Source organism: Micromys minutus (genome assembly GCF_963924665.1).
Source record: "Micromys minutus genome assembly, chromosome: 12".
In the NCBI taxonomy this organism is placed as follows: Eukaryota; Metazoa; Chordata; class Mammalia; order Rodentia; family Muridae; genus Micromys; species Micromys minutus.
Genome location: NC_137981.1, coordinates 29,873,954 through 29,891,727, shown reverse-complemented (window position 1 = coordinate 29,891,727; position 17,774 = coordinate 29,873,954). Strand labels below are relative to the sequence as shown.

The 17,774-nt window shown below is 41.7% G+C and overlaps 1 protein-coding gene across 1 annotated transcript in view; it reads right to left on the bottom strand.

Annotated features, from left to right (window-relative positions):
- CACNA2D3 (calcium voltage-gated channel auxiliary subunit alpha2delta 3) overlaps positions 1 to 17,774 on the bottom strand; it is a gene marked incomplete at both ends in the record, with an annotated part of 779,660 nt that overhangs the window by 248,749 nt on the left and 513,137 nt on the right. The window contains one exon of the mRNA XM_080926621.1: positions 9,493 to 9,626. Within this exon, the coding sequence (XP_080782747.1) occupies positions 9,493 to 9,626 (134 nt within the window). The remainder of the gene's footprint in view (positions 1 to 9,492; positions 9,627 to 17,774) is intronic.

Below are 17,774 nucleotides of genomic sequence, written 5' to 3'. Positions count from 1 at the left end.
TTTCTCAGTATAACTTTGAAGCCTCTGGAACTCTGCTATAGCCATTTTGGGTTACATTAATTCTGTAACACACACACAGAGAGAGAGAGAGAGAGAGAGAGAGAGAGAGAGAGAGAGAGAGGGAGGGAGGGAGGGAGGGAGGGAGGGAGGGAGGGAGGGAGGGGAGGGGAGGGGAGGGGGAAGGGGAGGGGGAGAGGAGGGGGAAAAGGAGGGGGAGGGGAGGGGAAAGGGGAGGGGAGAGAGAGGGGGGGGAGAGAGGAAGAGAGAGAGGGGTGGAATGATGGTTAATGTTAGCAAATAAACTTAGAAGAAAAGAACATGCTCCACCTCAGCCAAGCTACAAGGTACACAGATTCTATGACAAATGGCTGTCATTAAACAACTCTCTAAGCCTTGTGACAAATGTGTGCTTGCATCCCAGCACTCATGACAAAAGGGATAAAAAGAAGCAAGAGGGTACAGAAAAGCAGACATGCTCCTGAGGGTTGGAACCACATAGGGCCTAGCTGAGCTGTGATTTGCTGGCGGTTACATGGAAGAACTGAGATTTAAACACACTCAGTCATTCAGATCCAGACATTTGTGCTCATTTACATCTCTCTGTTAAAGAATTCACAGCCCTAGCTGATCTGTTTCTATAACAGGGTCTTTGTTGAGCCATACCTGGTGGAATAAATGCCATGCACCCTGGGCTACAGAGGTTTGCTCAGAACTGTAAACCCAGCTACATAAACACCAAATTAATACCTATAGTTTTTGAACTGACATATATATATATATATATATATATATATATATATATATATATGTATGTATATATATATGTATTATATAAATGATTTGAAAATAAATTATATATTTTAATATATATGAAAATACAAAAAGGTTTGAGAAAGCAAAGGTTTGAGGAATAAAACAGGAGAACAGCTTTAGACACAGCCAATAGAGAGGCTCTTGATAGCTTCCTGTCCTGGGTAGATCTGACCCTAAGGCGGTGTTTCTAATATATGATAACAGATTCTATGTATTCTGTGTTTCCAAGAACCTAGGATCTTTGCTTTTGAGAGATGATATAAACACAGAATTGAATTTGAGTTATCTCTAGTAATCAAGAAAAATATAAAAAATATTTAATAATTTTTCCTGTTTGGCTTTCTAATAGAGACAGATATAATTTCTGCAGTCATATTTCCCAATGAAATCAATCTAATACCTTGTTGTAAACACAAGGGGATCATGCACAGTTCAGGAAGTGTATGGTTGACTCAGTGGAGAAGAACACTCGCTGCTCTTGCTAAAGACCCGGGTTCGATTTCCAGCTTGCACCTGTCTGACCTCTTCTATGGGCACCAGATACATACAAGTGGTAGGAAAACATTTGTGAATGTGAAAATAAATGAATACATCTTTAAAAATAGTAGGCCAAAGCAGAGAGTTTGATGCTACCATTCTCACAAGAGGATAACTTAACAGTTGGGCTCTGCAGTGCTGAGACAGGGTAAAAGAATGCTCCAGAGCCTTTCTTAGTGTTCTGAAGATAGCTAGGGCATGGGGGTCTTCATGTTCCCAATACCACAAAATCAAATTACAGTAGCCATGCATTTATGTGTTTTATAAATTAAGAGTGCACAGAAACATAATCTGAGTAGATTATGATCCCACAACTTTAGAGTGGGGTATCACAACAAAGAATTGCACACACATAACAAGAACACACAAACAATGGCATGGCCATTGGTTTGGACTTCTAGAGAAAGTTCCTCTGCCTGACTCTAGGACTTCTCAGCCCTCCTTCCTGTACCACATTTCATTCCTGTCTGATTTCTTCCTACCGTGTGAGATTCCAGCCATTTCACCCTTGTGTGGAGCTGTGGATCAAACAGGCCTGTCTTTATAGACAAAATCGTTTTAGATGCTGAAAGAGAAAGGGCCAGAAGGATAATGAAAGTGTGGACAGAAGAAGCTGTCATTGTCAGAATCTGCAGCCATCATAGGAATTAAGGCAAAGGGAGTCAAAAAATAAAACAAATCCAAGTACCAAGACTGATTCCCAAATGCAGCCATACTTCAGCAAAAACCTGCCAAGGCAACGGAGTTCTAAGAACCAACATTTTCTGTGTCCCTTTGAGTTAGACCTTAACATGACATCAGAGTGTTGAATGACTCCATTCTGCAGGAAACCAGGGCTTAACGGTCTCATCCAACTAGCAGAGACAGAGGCTGGCCTTTCTTGATCAACAGGTGTAACTTACAGAACCACAAACTCACAAACAACAATAAACAAATGAAAGCCAAAAGGCTCATTCACTTCCAGCACTGAGCTTTTCTGCCACTGACTATTGTCCATAGACAGTTCATACCTTTTCTCAAGTTAAGTTTATACAGTTGACTCTGTACTCTTATAACATCAGCTTCAAGGGAAAACCAAACCAGGCCCTGAAACACAAACAAACAAAATCCCAACAATGATAACAACAAAAAAGGTTTAAAAGAGGAATCTAGTACCAATAGGAGGAGGATGATGTTTGGGTGGCTAAAAGTGATTCCCTAAATCAGGAAGACACAGCAGCATCTACTGAAAAGAATAATTATAATAGTAATCTGTGTTGATGGAAATGAAGTACTATAATATTTATTGCCTGTGCCAGAGTTCTAATGACTGTGGGGCCAGAAGTGAAGTGTCACAGCATGTTCCACATGCTTTTACCACAGTTTCTAAAGGCTCTGGAGGCTATTAAATTTAATGAACCCATCTGCTGTGAAATAGAGGTTCCAATGTAATCAGCTTCCTCCATGCCAAGTAATGCAGATGGCAATCTCTGTACCCCGACTCAGCAGGATGTTTCTCCTCACGTGTGTCTCTCTGTCCCAATGATCACAACTTCTTTGGTATGCACTAGTGTCTTGGGAAAATACTGTAAACTCTATTTCTAACCTCGGACAAGTTCCTTATGATGGCTTTGACACCCCCTGAGTAATTGCTTCTAGGCAAGTAAGAAGTTGTAGCTTTAAGCAATCACCGAGTGACTCCTCAATGGCCAAGGTGCTATTCCTTGAAACAAATGTGCAATTGATCAAACCCAGGGCATTTTCTCCAAGTTGGGCTTAGTAGGGGGTGAGGAGGAGGGATACAGGTCTAATTTGCCAATACAAGTGAATAGGTTTGAAGTTCCTGCAGATTGCCTACTGAATTACATTGGCAGCAAATGGGAGAGACTAGGGTGCAGGGGGAGTTGGTAATGAATTCTAATTATTTTAAATGGTCACATTCCCACTGTTTTTGAAAGATTTCTTTGCTTCCCTTCTGTGTGTTGCCAAGCTCTGTGTAAAATCCCCTGGAGGGGCTTATCAGGGTGTGGATGCTCCCTGGGTGTGATGTTGCCTCTGCCCTACATGGCAAGTTGGGTAGCTTTCTTGAGCTGATGAAGACCCAGCTGCAAAGCGCAAGTGATTTGCTTATGAAATGGAACAAATTCTACTCATAATGATTTTTCGCTCTGCACCTCCAAGATAATGGCTGTGCATGACTCGTGTTTTGATGAGAAGCCGGAGAATTCCAGAATCCGGGGGTTTGCTGTTTTGCCAATTAATACATGAGATCTTATTAGATTAAACATAATTAATGTTGTTAACATTCATTCATTTATTTGGTCTTCATCAGGAAAGCAAATTGAATGGAGCAGCTACAGCAGATAGTGAATATTTAATCAGACCGGGAGCAAAAAGCCAGGAGGACAAGTTCTGAAAAGAGCTTTGCCGCTCTGATATTGCAGCCAGGCTTGGTAAACACAACCACTGGCCCTAAGTGCTAGAATCCAAACCCAGGCTATGTTAATGGTTTGGCACTTTCCTGACTTAGGACATCATGAGTCCATATATAATGAATAAGAAAGGGAGGAACTTCATGCACAGGTTGCTGTGAACCATTCGGTCAACTGTTAAGTCAAGCACATAATTATCTTTGTTAATGCTGGGTTCAGTTACAATGCTTGACAGGTCAAGCAACCAGAATTCCTTTCACCTTAACTGCTAAAATCAGGTAATTAGGAGGAAAGGAAGATCATGTCAAGGAAACCTGAGGGATCAAGTGCTCAGATTTACTAGACAATTAATAAATGCCAAATTCCTGTGGCTCTGGTGGAAATAATATAAATCAGCAGGACCATGGGTTTTCTGCTTCCAAAGGAGTGAAAAACCCTTTTCCCATCAGAGCATAAAGAAAGGGACCAGGATGGAGGGCTGCAACTCTACATAAGAATGAGCAATGCCTCCCCACCAGTCTGAAAGTGTGTAGAAAAGGGAGTGGCTGGATGTCCTTCTGGCAGTATCTTCTGTCATCCAAGAACACAGAATCAGAGTGCCTGCTATGGTAGATAGTATTCTAAACTGGTCCCCAAGAATTCTGCCTATAACAAATACATCCCTGTAAAACTTTGACCCTTGAGAATGGACAAAAAAAAGGATGAAATGTCCACAAGTCAGATCACCAAACCATTGCCTTTGAGTTCATGGAAAGGAGACTAGCCTGGTGCACATAACCTAATGGGAGACGCCATTAAGGGGAGGTTGAGGAGGAAAGAGAAACTGTGCTGGTCTGGAAGTGAGTAGGCTTGGGTAACTATGGCAATGTGGTAAGAAATGGCAGGTTGTCTCTGGGTGTCATCTCCAGACAGCAGAAAACAGGACCCCAGTCCTACAGCTGCAAGCAAAGGAATTCTGCCCAAAACCTGACCACCTAGCTCATTCTATGAAATAACTCTGAGCTATAGAACAGTCATCAATTAACTGGGGTCTTGTATGCTTCAGAATAGACAGACACCCATAGGAGCCTCAAGAGCCTGCAACATACAGTTGTGAACAGTAAATGTGTGGCCATGGGGAACTAACACAGATATCTGATGCTGAGATGTAGAAAGTGAAGGAAGGAGGCCTCCATGTATCTCTAAGCTGAGAAGGTTCTTCAGAACTTCCTATTTGAAGGCTTATTTATCTGGTGTATTTGCACTAGGGAAATCCAAAAGCCTTGCTGATCCATCATTTAACCAATACCTGGGTTCTGAGCTTTATGTGTAGCAAAAGGTTCTCGAGGAGGTGAGGCATGTCCATCCTGTCATCTTCCCATATTGAGCTTACTCAGTAATGAGCTATGGTGGTTGGGGCACAGAGTATTAATTCTACGTGGAGCAGAAAATTTCAGAGGTATTCCTTTCACAACTGCTTGCCCAGGTAAGCCCCAGGCCATTCTCCTTTATTCTGCTGTCAAGGGCTACATAGTGGGAAAATCTTGAGTGGCAATTGGCCCTCCATGAGCTTCAGGTTATGTCTCTAGCCAGAATCCCAAACATGAGCACCACATCCTCTTCCATAGGCATACAGCATCCATCAGCTTCTCATTGGTGATGCTAATTTTACTGACCTACTCAAGATGTTGTTTGGACAGATTCCTACAAAGTATGCTAGATAGTAGACAGGTTCCCTGTGGTTCAAGTACTATCATTTTCCTCTTAATTCATTAAAATGATCTCTGGAGAAGCACCTTGAAACAATAAGAATGTCCTTCTCATGACCAAAGATTCAGCGTAGACTTCTATTCCATTGACAATGTTGGTTTTAAATGAGTGTGGGTGTCCTAAACCACCTTGGCTGCAGCATGGTGATTATTCAGTTCCATCAACCCCTCACTTACCTCATGGCATGACACTGTGAATTACACTCCCTTCCCTATGGAGTTTATCTGTTTGGTGTTTATCCATTATCATTAAGAATACACAGATTGCTCTTTCACTCAAGAGTTCATAGTCTATCACTGTTGTATATTGTTCTGAGTTGCAAACAGTCTCAGGTTTGATCAACAGGAACCCTTAATGCTAACTGTATATTTTTGATATGATCATGTTATTGTTTTAAGTATCCCATTGTTTTCTGGTATAACATATTTTATGTTTCCTTTATTGAGAAAAGAAAGGTACCTTAACTACCCAAGCCTTGGAATCAGCAACTTCTTTAAGGAATCCTGTCTTTATTTTATTTTTTTTTCCTGAGAGAGGATCTGACTACTGAATGAGTTTATTGCTATGTAGCTTCTGGTGACAAAAGCCTCTCAGTGAACATTGTTGGAATTGCAGCCTCTGATCCAGTCAAACCCCATAGGCACCTGATTCACCTTTAAGTGTTTCCATGTGTTCACTTCCAACATCTTCCCAACATAGCCTAAGAATTACTTACTACTACATATGTTGCTAAGAAAATTTAAATTTGTTTCATTCTTCTCCCTAGACTATAAGGTACTATTTTATTCAAACGTTTAATAATAAATGTCCACTAAATCATAGATTAATTCAAAAGGCTAATTATGTTTTCTTTCCCCTGTTTAATGTGTAAATTTGCTCTTTAATGAAGATAGAGGGTTTTTTGTTTGTTTTCAACTTGTTGACACTATTTAAATGTTCCTAATTTTATTCCTATACTTTTAGCATATACACAAATTAGTAAATGAATGCAATGCATTGTTTTGTTTGGCTTAGATATTTATTTTACATTTGAGCTGGCCCAATGGCTCAGCATGAAAATATATTATTTTTAAGCATGATGGTCCGTCCAAGTTTGGTCTCCAGGACCTACATGGTATAAGGACAGAACCAACTCCCGCAAGTTTTCCTCTGACCTCCATACATGTACAATGCCACATGTACCGTACTTCTCCATCCCCACATGAATATAACAACTCTTAAAGTCAAAACTAGGTCAGGGGTACAGCTAGCAGGTGAAGTGCATGAAGACCTGAGTTCAGTTTGCTGGAAACCACACTAAGCCACACATAGTAGTGTATGTCTGTAACCCAAGCACTTCTACAAACAGATGGGGTGGAAAAAGGAAACTCCCTGGACATGCAGGCTTGCTAGGCAGGAGTATGTGGTGGCAAAGAACAAAGGACCAACACTCCAATTTTCTGAAAGGGTCAAGACTGCACTTGATATTCAATGTTGCCCTCTGACCTCCTCCTCACATGTACTATGGCATGCATGTACTTACATTCTCTCTCTTTGTCTTTCTCTGTCTCCCTCCCTCCTCCCTTTCTTGTGTGTGTGTGTGTGTTTCTCTTTGTCACATACATATACACAGCACACAAATATCCAAAGATACAGCAAAACAGAAATCAAACTAAGTAAAAAGGAATGTGTCTGACATTTCCTACAGTTACCCAGTTCTGTGGACTTTTAACTCTCCTTGCCTGTGTGAATTTCTGTTTGCAGAAGCATACCTTCTCATTCAGTCTTCTGTCCTACACGTCACCTGCAAGACCCACTCTTGTATTTCCCTGACTTTCCTTAGCAGTATATCTTGCTACTACATAAACATCCTATGCTGAGCAGCAGAGACCACCCTCACTCTTACTGCTAATAGTCTATGACTCACACAATCAATCTCTACATGTTTGGGGAGTTAGACAATCTCCAACATGTGGGAATCACACACAGTTCTAATGAACAGATGTCTCCATGGGCTTCTGTCTTGATGGAGAGTTATCTTCAACGATAATTGCAAGTCTGACCGCTCTGGAGCAAAGGGCAAATGAACAGCACCTCCTCTGCCATAGAAACCGCCTCATTCTGCATCTGTATAGTGATCTGTGACGTTCTCCCTTACTGGCGTTCTCCCCAGGACAGTGTGTGGCTAAGCTTCCAGTTCAATCCCTCTGCTGTTGAGAAATGCCATCTCATTATAGTTTAATTTGCATTTCCTTGCTATGGGTAAAGATGTATGTTTGTCCATGTTAAAAGCCATTTTATAATATTTAAAATTTGCCTATGCCTTCTGCTACTTTGTTTTTCTACAGGATTTTTTGAGGAAGAGTTTCCTTAGTCTTTTAAAATGTTTTATTACATTATTTATTCATTTTTATTTGAGCATGGGGTCATTTGCTATGGTGCCACGTGTGAACATCAGAGGAGAACCCGTGATGGTCAGTTCTCTTTACCTTGTGGGTCCTGGGCATCAAAGTCAGGACATCAGGTTTGATATAGAAAGAGCTTTTACCTGTTGAGAAAATATTCTTTGTCTTTTTAAATTATGGTCTTGCTCTGCTAATATGAGATCATACACTAAGTTCCCATATGCCATTAGGCTGTTTATTGGCCTCTCTGATCTATTAATCTGTTCAGGTTCAAACATCATATAATTTATCTCTAGATTCTGGTCCTATACTTTTACATAAGGAATGAAAACAAGTGATCTACCTGGATGTCTAGAGTGTGCACCACAAACTGGAGTGGTTTGTCCTTTAGCACCAGTTAGACACAGCTTCTCCTTTACTCTTAGTTCTTCTGTCTCACTTAACCACAAGAAAGAAGAGATGGCACCATGATTGCTGTGCCAGTTGTCACTATTATAAATGTGATGTCAGCCCAAATGGCAGCTTAGCTATTGCATTTCTACAGTTCAGAACGGAACCAGGATCTGACTCCCAAAATGACAAAAGACCAATGTCACCAGCAACCAAGAAGTGCTTCCTAGCCCACACCCTCCTCTTCAGGTGACTCTCCCTGAGTTTCCACATCCCTTCTGAGCCAGGACATACAGACCTTGCTATGTCTTACATGAGCTGTTGTGGTGAGCTGGATGTGTCAGGATGTCCCCAGCTTGGCTCTCACAAGTTGTTATTGTCCTGTGTGTGCCTGTCGCTGCCAGAATTATAGCAAGAACAAGAACAGGAGATCCCAGAGAGAGGAAAATAGGCCCAAGACAGCCATGGATACAACTACAGAACACAGCTGTGTCTGTGCATTTGTGATTAATGAGATGTGAATCTCCAGAACACTGATGGCTGAACAGTCCTCTGAGAACATTTACAATCAATAAATGAAACACACCACTCCCATCAGACACAGTATCACTATAAAAAATCACGCTAAAATTACACAAAAACACAGCCGTGGAATGATTACTGGGTGACTGGCAAAGTCCCTCCATTTAAGCACACAATAGAATTCAACTTTTCAGAAGCTCATGACCAGAGTTCACATGACCATGCTTACAGAAACCCCCACGTAACAACATTTTTTTTTTTTTTTGCCTATGAAAGGAAAATTTAATTGCATCCTCTATGGTGGGCTCCATTTGTTATCAGTCTGAGCTTCAGTCACATCTTCAACTGAGGCCTAATGATCCGTTACTAGGACTGGGCCTCACACGTGGCAAGGGCTGAGTCCATCAGCATGCTTTTCATCACTGTCTCATGCAGGAATGTGATCATATGTGGGCTATTGGGAAAATACAAACAAAAAGGGAGAACAGTTGATGCTTTCATAGGAGCAGGTCCTATTCATGGTCATTTCCATATGACCTTTGCCTGTGGAGATGAACAATAGCAATTGTACCTACAATCTGGGACAGTGTCACTTGAGCCCATAACTGATGGAGAATGATATGAAACCCTTGCCCTGAAGGATGAGGACAAACCCAGCCTCTCCCCTGGGGTCCCCATAGACTCACAGTGCTGTCGATGTATGCTTCGGTCCACACTACATCATGTTCCTGGTCAATGACTTTGGGTCGGCTGAGTACATGGAGGTATTCCATGACGTTTTCCTGCACATCAGCCAAGGTGGAGATCTGGGTGAAAAATCCTGCCAAAAGAAGGACCAGGCTTAGGAAAACACAGGGAGAATACATCAAGAAACACACATTGGCTAAAGCCCAGATTTCCTTCTTTGTCATTGTGAAGTGTTGGACCTCGTCCCTCCCTCTTGAAGGGACCTTTATCTTCACAGACAAGAGTATAGTCACCAAAAGGAACAGAACTTAAATTAACCCACAGTGAAACACTTGACTATTTATAGTCAAGGATACAAGGGTATGTCCCAGGCTTTATTATAGACATGGGATTCAAATGCCTCACTCCAGAGAATTCTACAGTCTTTTCCATCCCAGTTTAATGAACATATTTCCAAGGAGAGAACTGTAAATAACAAAACTAGAAGAGATGCTACTGTTTTAATATTAATATTAGTATTGGCTGATGTATTAAAAAGTGCCAAAAGTTTGCTAACCCCTTTTTTCTTTGATCTGTCTTCTTTTGTTTTGAGACAAGTTTGGTATGGTTTGCTATGGCAATCTGTCTGATTCTGAATTTTTTTCAAAGCAGTTTTCCTGCTTCAGCCTCCTGGGTGTTGAGCTAGGATGGTTCTCCTTTATTCTTAATATACACAAGAGGATTATTATTGAGTAATGATAAGGTGACTAAAGTGAACAGAAGACTTGTATTTTGCCCACTTTCCACCAGCATTGAGTGGAAGTTACAGGAAAGAGCATAGGCTGTGGGTTTCTTGCTTTTACTCTTTCCTTCTATGTTTCCTTTCTTGTACCCATTACTTCCAGAGTATGCCAGGTATTGCCTTGCATATGGCTCAGGCTGGCATTCCAGATCCCACTTTGCTGTGACTGTCAGACTGACAGCCAAGGTTTCCATGAAAAGAAAACATTCTAAGCAATCAATAGTTCTACAGGTGAAGTTGTTTATTTGATCTGGAGTTAAAGGCATTACTATGTCCCTCCACAATGTGGGGTCTGATGGGCTTTGCTGCATACTAGGAGGTTTATAAGGGAAGAAAGCACTGGGCACAGGCTTTGCTCTGCTGGAGGAAGCTATTTGTTTAAGTCTGTGTGAAAAATCTTTCTTAGTGCAATGAACAAGATCAGCAAGGCACTGTCTTGGGTTATGCAGATAGGGGAAAAGAAGCATAGAACAGTAGTTATGATGAAGCTAAGACATAATAGCAACAGCCAATCACATCTGGGTTTCTGGACTTGAACAATGAAGAATAAGGACAGAATTAGTGGGGGGCAGGCAACTGCAGAGTGTGTCTGGCAAAGTCAACATCTAGGGGAAACATCTAGATTATAGAGAATCGGGCCACTTCTGAGAAGTGAAAATAGATCAAAGTGGTCTCAGAGTTGAACAGAGAGCAGAAATGCCTCAAAGAGATTAGCCCAGCAGCACATGAAGAAGAGTTGAGACCTTGTCCTAAAGTAGTTGGTTATGGAAGAACTTTAAGCAGGAGCGCATAGAAGTTAATGCTGCTTCTTGTCTGCTAAGTAAGGATGGATCCATTCCTACTTACAAAATGAATCAGAAGTGACTTAAAGAGACTCTAAAGCCAGATCTGCTGTAGCATTTGCACAGCAATTACTGACTTTCCTTGTGTCTAAACCAAGCACTCACTAGGGAAACACAGCCTTTCTACTGTCCGGAAAGGGCTGGACCCACCAAGAACATTTCCACACAAAATCCAGCTGGTTTGAATTTGGTGTGCCAGTCCCAAACAGGTTGGGACCATGTGGCTTCTGGGTTCCTGATGACAGCTCTGCACAGTGCTAATTAGCATGCATTATCACTCCTACCTGCCCCACCCTCCTGGCCATGACTATAGCAGGGAAACAGGGCCCCAAAGGACGAGTAGGCATGCCTGCTATAGCTTGAAATCTCAAAAAAGGACCCATGAGTTTTCTTGGAGGTCTGGCCCCCACTTGGGGAGACCCATTGGTATTTGGCTTCTAGGTGGTCCAGCTGAGAGGCATGGCAGGCAAGAAACATTTTATACGGGAATGCTAGAGGACAAGGAGACTGCCTTACACAACAGAAGTCATTCCTCCAAGCCTGGAGGCTATAATTTCCTTTAGAAGAAAAAAGAAATAATTTAATATCTCTGCTAGTAGATAACCCTTGAATTCTAAGTAAAGAATCTTGGCGCATAGTATAAGGTAAGGAGGAGTATCACCATGTTGGTCAGTCTGGTGGTTCTGGGTCTGGATAGGGATACTTTGATGAGTGTTTTCACTGTGAATCTGATCATGTGAAGAGAGCCTCTCTTAGAGGAGCTCTTGATTGCCTCTGTTTGCACATCTCATTCTCAAAGCAAGTGTCGAAGCTTTCTGACTTAGGTTCTCCAAAATAGAGCCAAGAGGAGATGGATGTTGGAGAAAGAATGAAGGGCACAGCTCATCAGCAGCATTGAGAGTGAGACAGGAAGGGTGTCAATCATACATTTGGAAAAGATTGAGCTGAGGGATGACCCTCACTCCATCTAAATGTTACAAAGCTCACTGACCCAGAGCCTCAGTCCTGGGTAGGGCAGTTAATTGATTGCTCTGGTGGATAAACAGATGAATCCAGGATGAAATATAAAAAGCTAACTCTTGGCTTTCCTCTCCAACCTTCATTAACCTTTCCCCAGTACCATCCTGCCCAGCTAGGTTGAAGCAGAATCATCATCCTAGATTCCCATCACCACCCTTAAGACTAATCTTCCTTCCTTTAGCACCTTGACCCTTCTCCAAGATTCCATGATGTGCAAGTAAAAGTCCATCTACAGCACCGCCCCCCCCATGACTTCCTCCCTTCATCTGAAAGTATAAAATCCATTATCATCTATCCAACCAAACCACTACAATAGCATCCATGGAGAATTAGAAGAAATTCTGAATGTCTTACTCTGACCTCCAAGAGCCTTTCTCCATAAGTTTTCACATACCTGGAAACCCCCTAGCATATTGTTATGGAATTAACCCTTCTCCTTCTCTTCTATGCTGAGCTGACCCTGACCCTTCTGCCTTAACCTGCCTAAAGCCTTTCACTTCCTGCTCATTCTCCATCGTATCTAGTTTTCCAAGACGGATCTATTTTTATCACCAATGGCTTCGTTGGGAGAATCTGTCCCTCATGAACTGACCCATCTGAGCTTGCTTTCTCTCTGTGTATATTGTTTGGGGTCTTAAGGACACTCAGTCTGGTCTGGGGCTGGACAATGACTTGCTTTCTTACTGTTTGTGTCACTGAGATGTTTGTGCCCTGGCATATCATAAGAGCTGGTGCTTGTCTGGCAGGGAGACTCCTTCTAAGACTCAGGGATGTAAGTATGTGGGACACTGCAGAAACCTTCACTGAGGTCTTCCCCAGACTCACATTTCTCTCTCTCTCTGCCTTGGGACTCATGACAGTCTACCTCAGATTCTCATTACAGAAGGAATAGAGAGAAGTATGGAGAATTAGCCCCAGACCAATTTGAATCCTGGTTAATTGGACTTCAAGACCTTCATTCTCAACCTAGAAGGTACTATTTTTTTTTTTTTTTTTTTTTTTTTTTTTGTAAACATAGCACCTCTTCCAGGGGCCTCTGGGGAGTTAATTGGGTATTGTAGCTGGGAAAGGTTGAGGATAAGAAGGGCAAACACAAAGTTGCCTTTAAAAGTTCCTGTTAAAAATTAGTGCCATTATACAAATCCAGGGCATGGTTCTAACTTATATTTCAACAAAATAAGCAGAGATATAGCTTTGCAAAAATAAAAAAGCTAAAGTTTTATATATATATATATATATATATATATATATATATATATATATATATATATATAATACAAACACACACACACACACACACACACATACATATCTCAAAGCTTATACAAATTTGGTCTCAGTCCATTGGAACCCGAAACCTTCCTGAAAAAGTTTTTTCTTGGTTTTAAATGTTTTTCTATAAGGTCTAAGAAAAGTATGGTCTAGTTAACAAATGATGGATAGTGGGAAGTTGCTAAGGGTAGAGATCTTTGGCTGAAACCATAGACACCTCCCTCAGTTCCCTTCTGTAATCTCTGGGCTGGCTACCTTCCTTACTGCCCCTGATTTTTTTTTCTAGTGAATTCTAGCTCTTGAATGTTTATTCTCGTCTTTAATGTGCCTTTTTGAACTCCATATATCATGTAAGAAAACAGGATCAGCAGTCATTCAGTAATTACTGAGTAATTAATGCTGAAATTGGCCACCTATTATAAACGGTCTGCTCATTTTTCTATATAACATCCATTTATTTGCCTTGCTCCCTTGCAGCATTCCTTCTGTGAACTCTGGGTTATAACTGCTCAGTATGATAAACCATATGCAGCCTAACACTCTGTATTCCTGTGATTTTACTCTGACTTCAACATGGTTTCAGAATGCCTTGCCTAGAGGTGACTTGCCAAAGACAAAGGATTCTATATTGCACTTTACAGTGTCACTAGAAGCTAGAGCACCTAAAGTCTGCCTTTGTCAGCAACCCCTGCAGTCTCTCTCACATGGCTAGGTTCGGTCTCTACCACGACTTGGAGATGTTTTTGTGATGAAGCCTTTTTACCAGGTATGATATCACGGCCATCATGAAACAGATTTGCTATGTTGACTTACATAAGACCCTGACATTCAGCTGGCAGTGGGTTAGGACTCTGGTGGGTGCAGGTTTCACCCAGCCCATGGTGTGTGTGTGTGTGTGTGTGTGTGTGTGTGTGTGTGTGTGTTGGGCCAGGAGAAGGGAGTACTTTTCAATGATGCAATTCTCCTACACAAAATGTTCCTTGAAGTAAACCCACTATGCTTTTTGGGTCATCAGTAGACATGGATGGAATGATTCTTCAGTTGGTACCATCTCTCTATTTCAGGTGAACAGACTTCTCTTTATGTCTCCCCTTGAAGTAATGATGCGTGGGTATAGCTGCTTCACATAATTCTTAAGATTATCTAACCTTTTTAAGTATGGCAGACTGAAAACCAGAGAGCCTATGTTTAGGGGTTCTCTCTTCATAGATAAAGATAATTATAACACACAACTCCTAGGGATTCTTTGAGGGTTTCCAGAGCTGTGTCATATAAGTGCTATGTCCCCTATTTGGTACAGAACGCAATTAGTAATCCTCAATTGATATGAACAATAGCAATATGATGATCTTTGTCTGAATTCCATCCAAACCTTCACAGCCTTGGTTTAAACAAAATGGTTTAACTATGCCTTTTCTCCTTCTCAAGATCAGAACTGTTTTCTCCAGCCTCAGAAATGTGAAGCATCTTTGGGATTATGTAACAATTGGAAGGGGTAGTGAGGTTAAGAATTATTTCTTGGTAAAGGTCAGTGGCTGGACTTCCCTGGAGGGCTTAGGCTACCAGTTCTATTTCAAACAAGGAGAGAAGAACCTTTGACCCCTCAGAAAGGGATAAGCTAAACACAGAGACACACAAGGCATTTCCTTTGGAGCACATGTTGACTGACAGATTGGGGACTCCAACACTGAGCAAAGCTTGTGTTTGCACAGCTGGGAAACACTCCATTAACTCTGATTTCGAAGGGGAATCATCTAGTGCTCATTTCAAATGCTGGCATGCCGCACATTAGAAAAGGTTATCGCCTCTTCATGGGCTATCTGGACTCGCCGACCATCTTTGGTGCTGTCCCAATTTGCTTGTTTATGTAATGTTGAGAATTTGGCATTTAAAACTGCCCGGCCTGTCTCTTGTGGCAGCGGTGGTTTTAATGTCTTTAAAATGGCATGCTGCGTTGTTCCGTTAGAGTTGCTTCCCTTAGGGCAGGTCCTACTTCGGTATAAAATGAAACAAACCAATCTGCTCCTAGTCTCTCTGGATTTGGCCAGCTTGTTGAAGGAAGTAGAGAACTAAGGCCCATGACTGTTCCCCAGGCATGCATGTGAGGATGACTAGATATGAACTGTTTCCATGACTACCAGACATCTAAGAAAGACTTTCTGCCTGGAGAGTAGGTCCTTGAGTACCAGGGATCCAGGGATGGCACACTGGTCGTCACCACCCTCCCTTGGGGTCACTCTGTGGTCAGGCAGCTCAACCTGTCGTCAGGCTTTACTTTGGCCCTTTCTTGGTCTGCTCACGACCTGAATGCTGACAGTTTATTTCAGGGAAGAAATTAGTTGTGTCAGGGTAAAAACATGTCATGGGGGAAGGTAGAGCTTCGGACCTCGTGTCACTTGAGATGAAAATGTTATGCTGCCTCCATCATGTAAGAATCCAAGACTATAAATAAAGATTTAATTGATGACCACAGATGAGTCCTTGCTCATGGCTGATGCCAACAGGAAGCCAGTGTTTACATGGGTGCAGGGAGCAGGACCCGACACTGTCCTAGTGAGTGTGACTTTGAAGAGAGGCAAACAGTGACATTCTGTTCTCCAAAGCCATCAGAGGGAGAACTGAATCAGAAAGGAAAAATCGACAGAGACAAAGGGGGCACATACCGGGTCCTACTGCTAAATTGGCCATCAGCTAACCTTCTGTCCATGGATTTTCTCAACCTGTAAACCTTACAGGCTGAATTCTAGAACCAGGTCCTGCCTTGACTAAATTGCCTTTACAAGAATACTTCAAAGATTCATATAAATGATAGCTAAAACTAAATCATGATATATTAATTGATTAAGACAAGGTTCCAATGTGAGGACTTTTTGCCAGCCTGACAAGAGAGAGGCAGAAGCAATAGACAGCAGCCAAGTGTCTGCTGGCTGATGGGAAAATTGCAATCTAGCATGGCAGGGATAAAAATAAGAAAAAAAAAAAAATGAAAGAAATTTTTTCCATGACCACAGACTAAAGAAAAAAAAAAAAAAAACTGGGAAGCATGACTCAGTCTTTTTCAAATGTCAACAAAGTCCTAAGATGTACAAAAGAGCCTCTGTTGTCAAAGGGGATCCAGGGTTTACCTAATGCCACACCCCAGGCCTCCTCTCTTCCTGCTGCACCTGCTCCTGAGGTGAGGCTGACCTGTGACCTGGGATGTACATCATGATGCAAACGTTTCATGAGGGAAGCTGCTCAATAACAAAAAAATAAGCTACTACTTGTTATTTCAGGGGTTCTAGGAAGCAATAACGCACCACCATGAAGCCATTCATTTTTGAGATGAGGAAACTGAGATTTGCTTAAAAGACCATTCCAAAAAGAAGCAGAAAATTAAAATCAAAGACAAACAAAAGGCATGATGGGAGAAGGCTCATTTGTCTGGCTCCAGCAATCTCCTCTGTCCCTGGGGATACACATTTTCCCTCTGTGAGTTTACCTCTGAACATGCCTGATGAACTGACCCAGGCTGGGTGACAGAATTTTTTCTGAAAGAGTGGTTGGAAGCTAGACTTTAGATTTGGTAGATACTGTCCAGGGGAGAAGCTATCAGATTTACCATGTTTCTTGCATGATACATGTTGTACAGTAGGAGGGAACAGTATAAGAAGACCATTTCAAACCATAGACACAAAGCAGGGAAGATCTATCTCCATAGAATGTGGTACAGATATGTAAAGAAAATCCACAAAAGAAATGCTAAACAAACAAACAAACAAACAAATAAATAAATAAATAAAAGGCCTCTCTGCTGCTCATTCATGAGACTTGGCCTTCCTTCCCACTTAATGGTTCTGAGTCATTCCTTTCTTTTTCCAGAACATTCCATTTTTGTATAAATTTCAGAGAAACAACTTTGGTTGCTGGAAATAAAGTACTTTTTTTTTTTTTGGAAGTCATCAAAGCTGCAGCTGAGACCTGTAAAACTTTCATCATGTCTTCTTTCTTCCACTAAAATCCAAATACCACCATGTTGATACATTATAGCTTATGAGACCAGTGAAAGGCTAGACCACCTAAGTCTGTCAATACCAACTACTGTATATGACAGGACACCCATCTTTATTAGCATACTAATTTAATTTTACTTGTGTTGTCAGCTGTTACAGGAGCACCTGCTCTAAGGAAAGTTCAAGGCTGGCCTCTGTCAGGTGACCAAGATGAAGTCAGAGTCTGAGGTTGCTCTCACGGAGTCTGCAGTCTCAGAGGGAGAGTAAGGCAGACTAACAGATCACGGACCACAAGGAAATAATGTGGGCACTTATGGGCTAGGGACAGATCTACTAGTCTGACTTGCATGGCTCCACTTCCTGCCTACAACCTG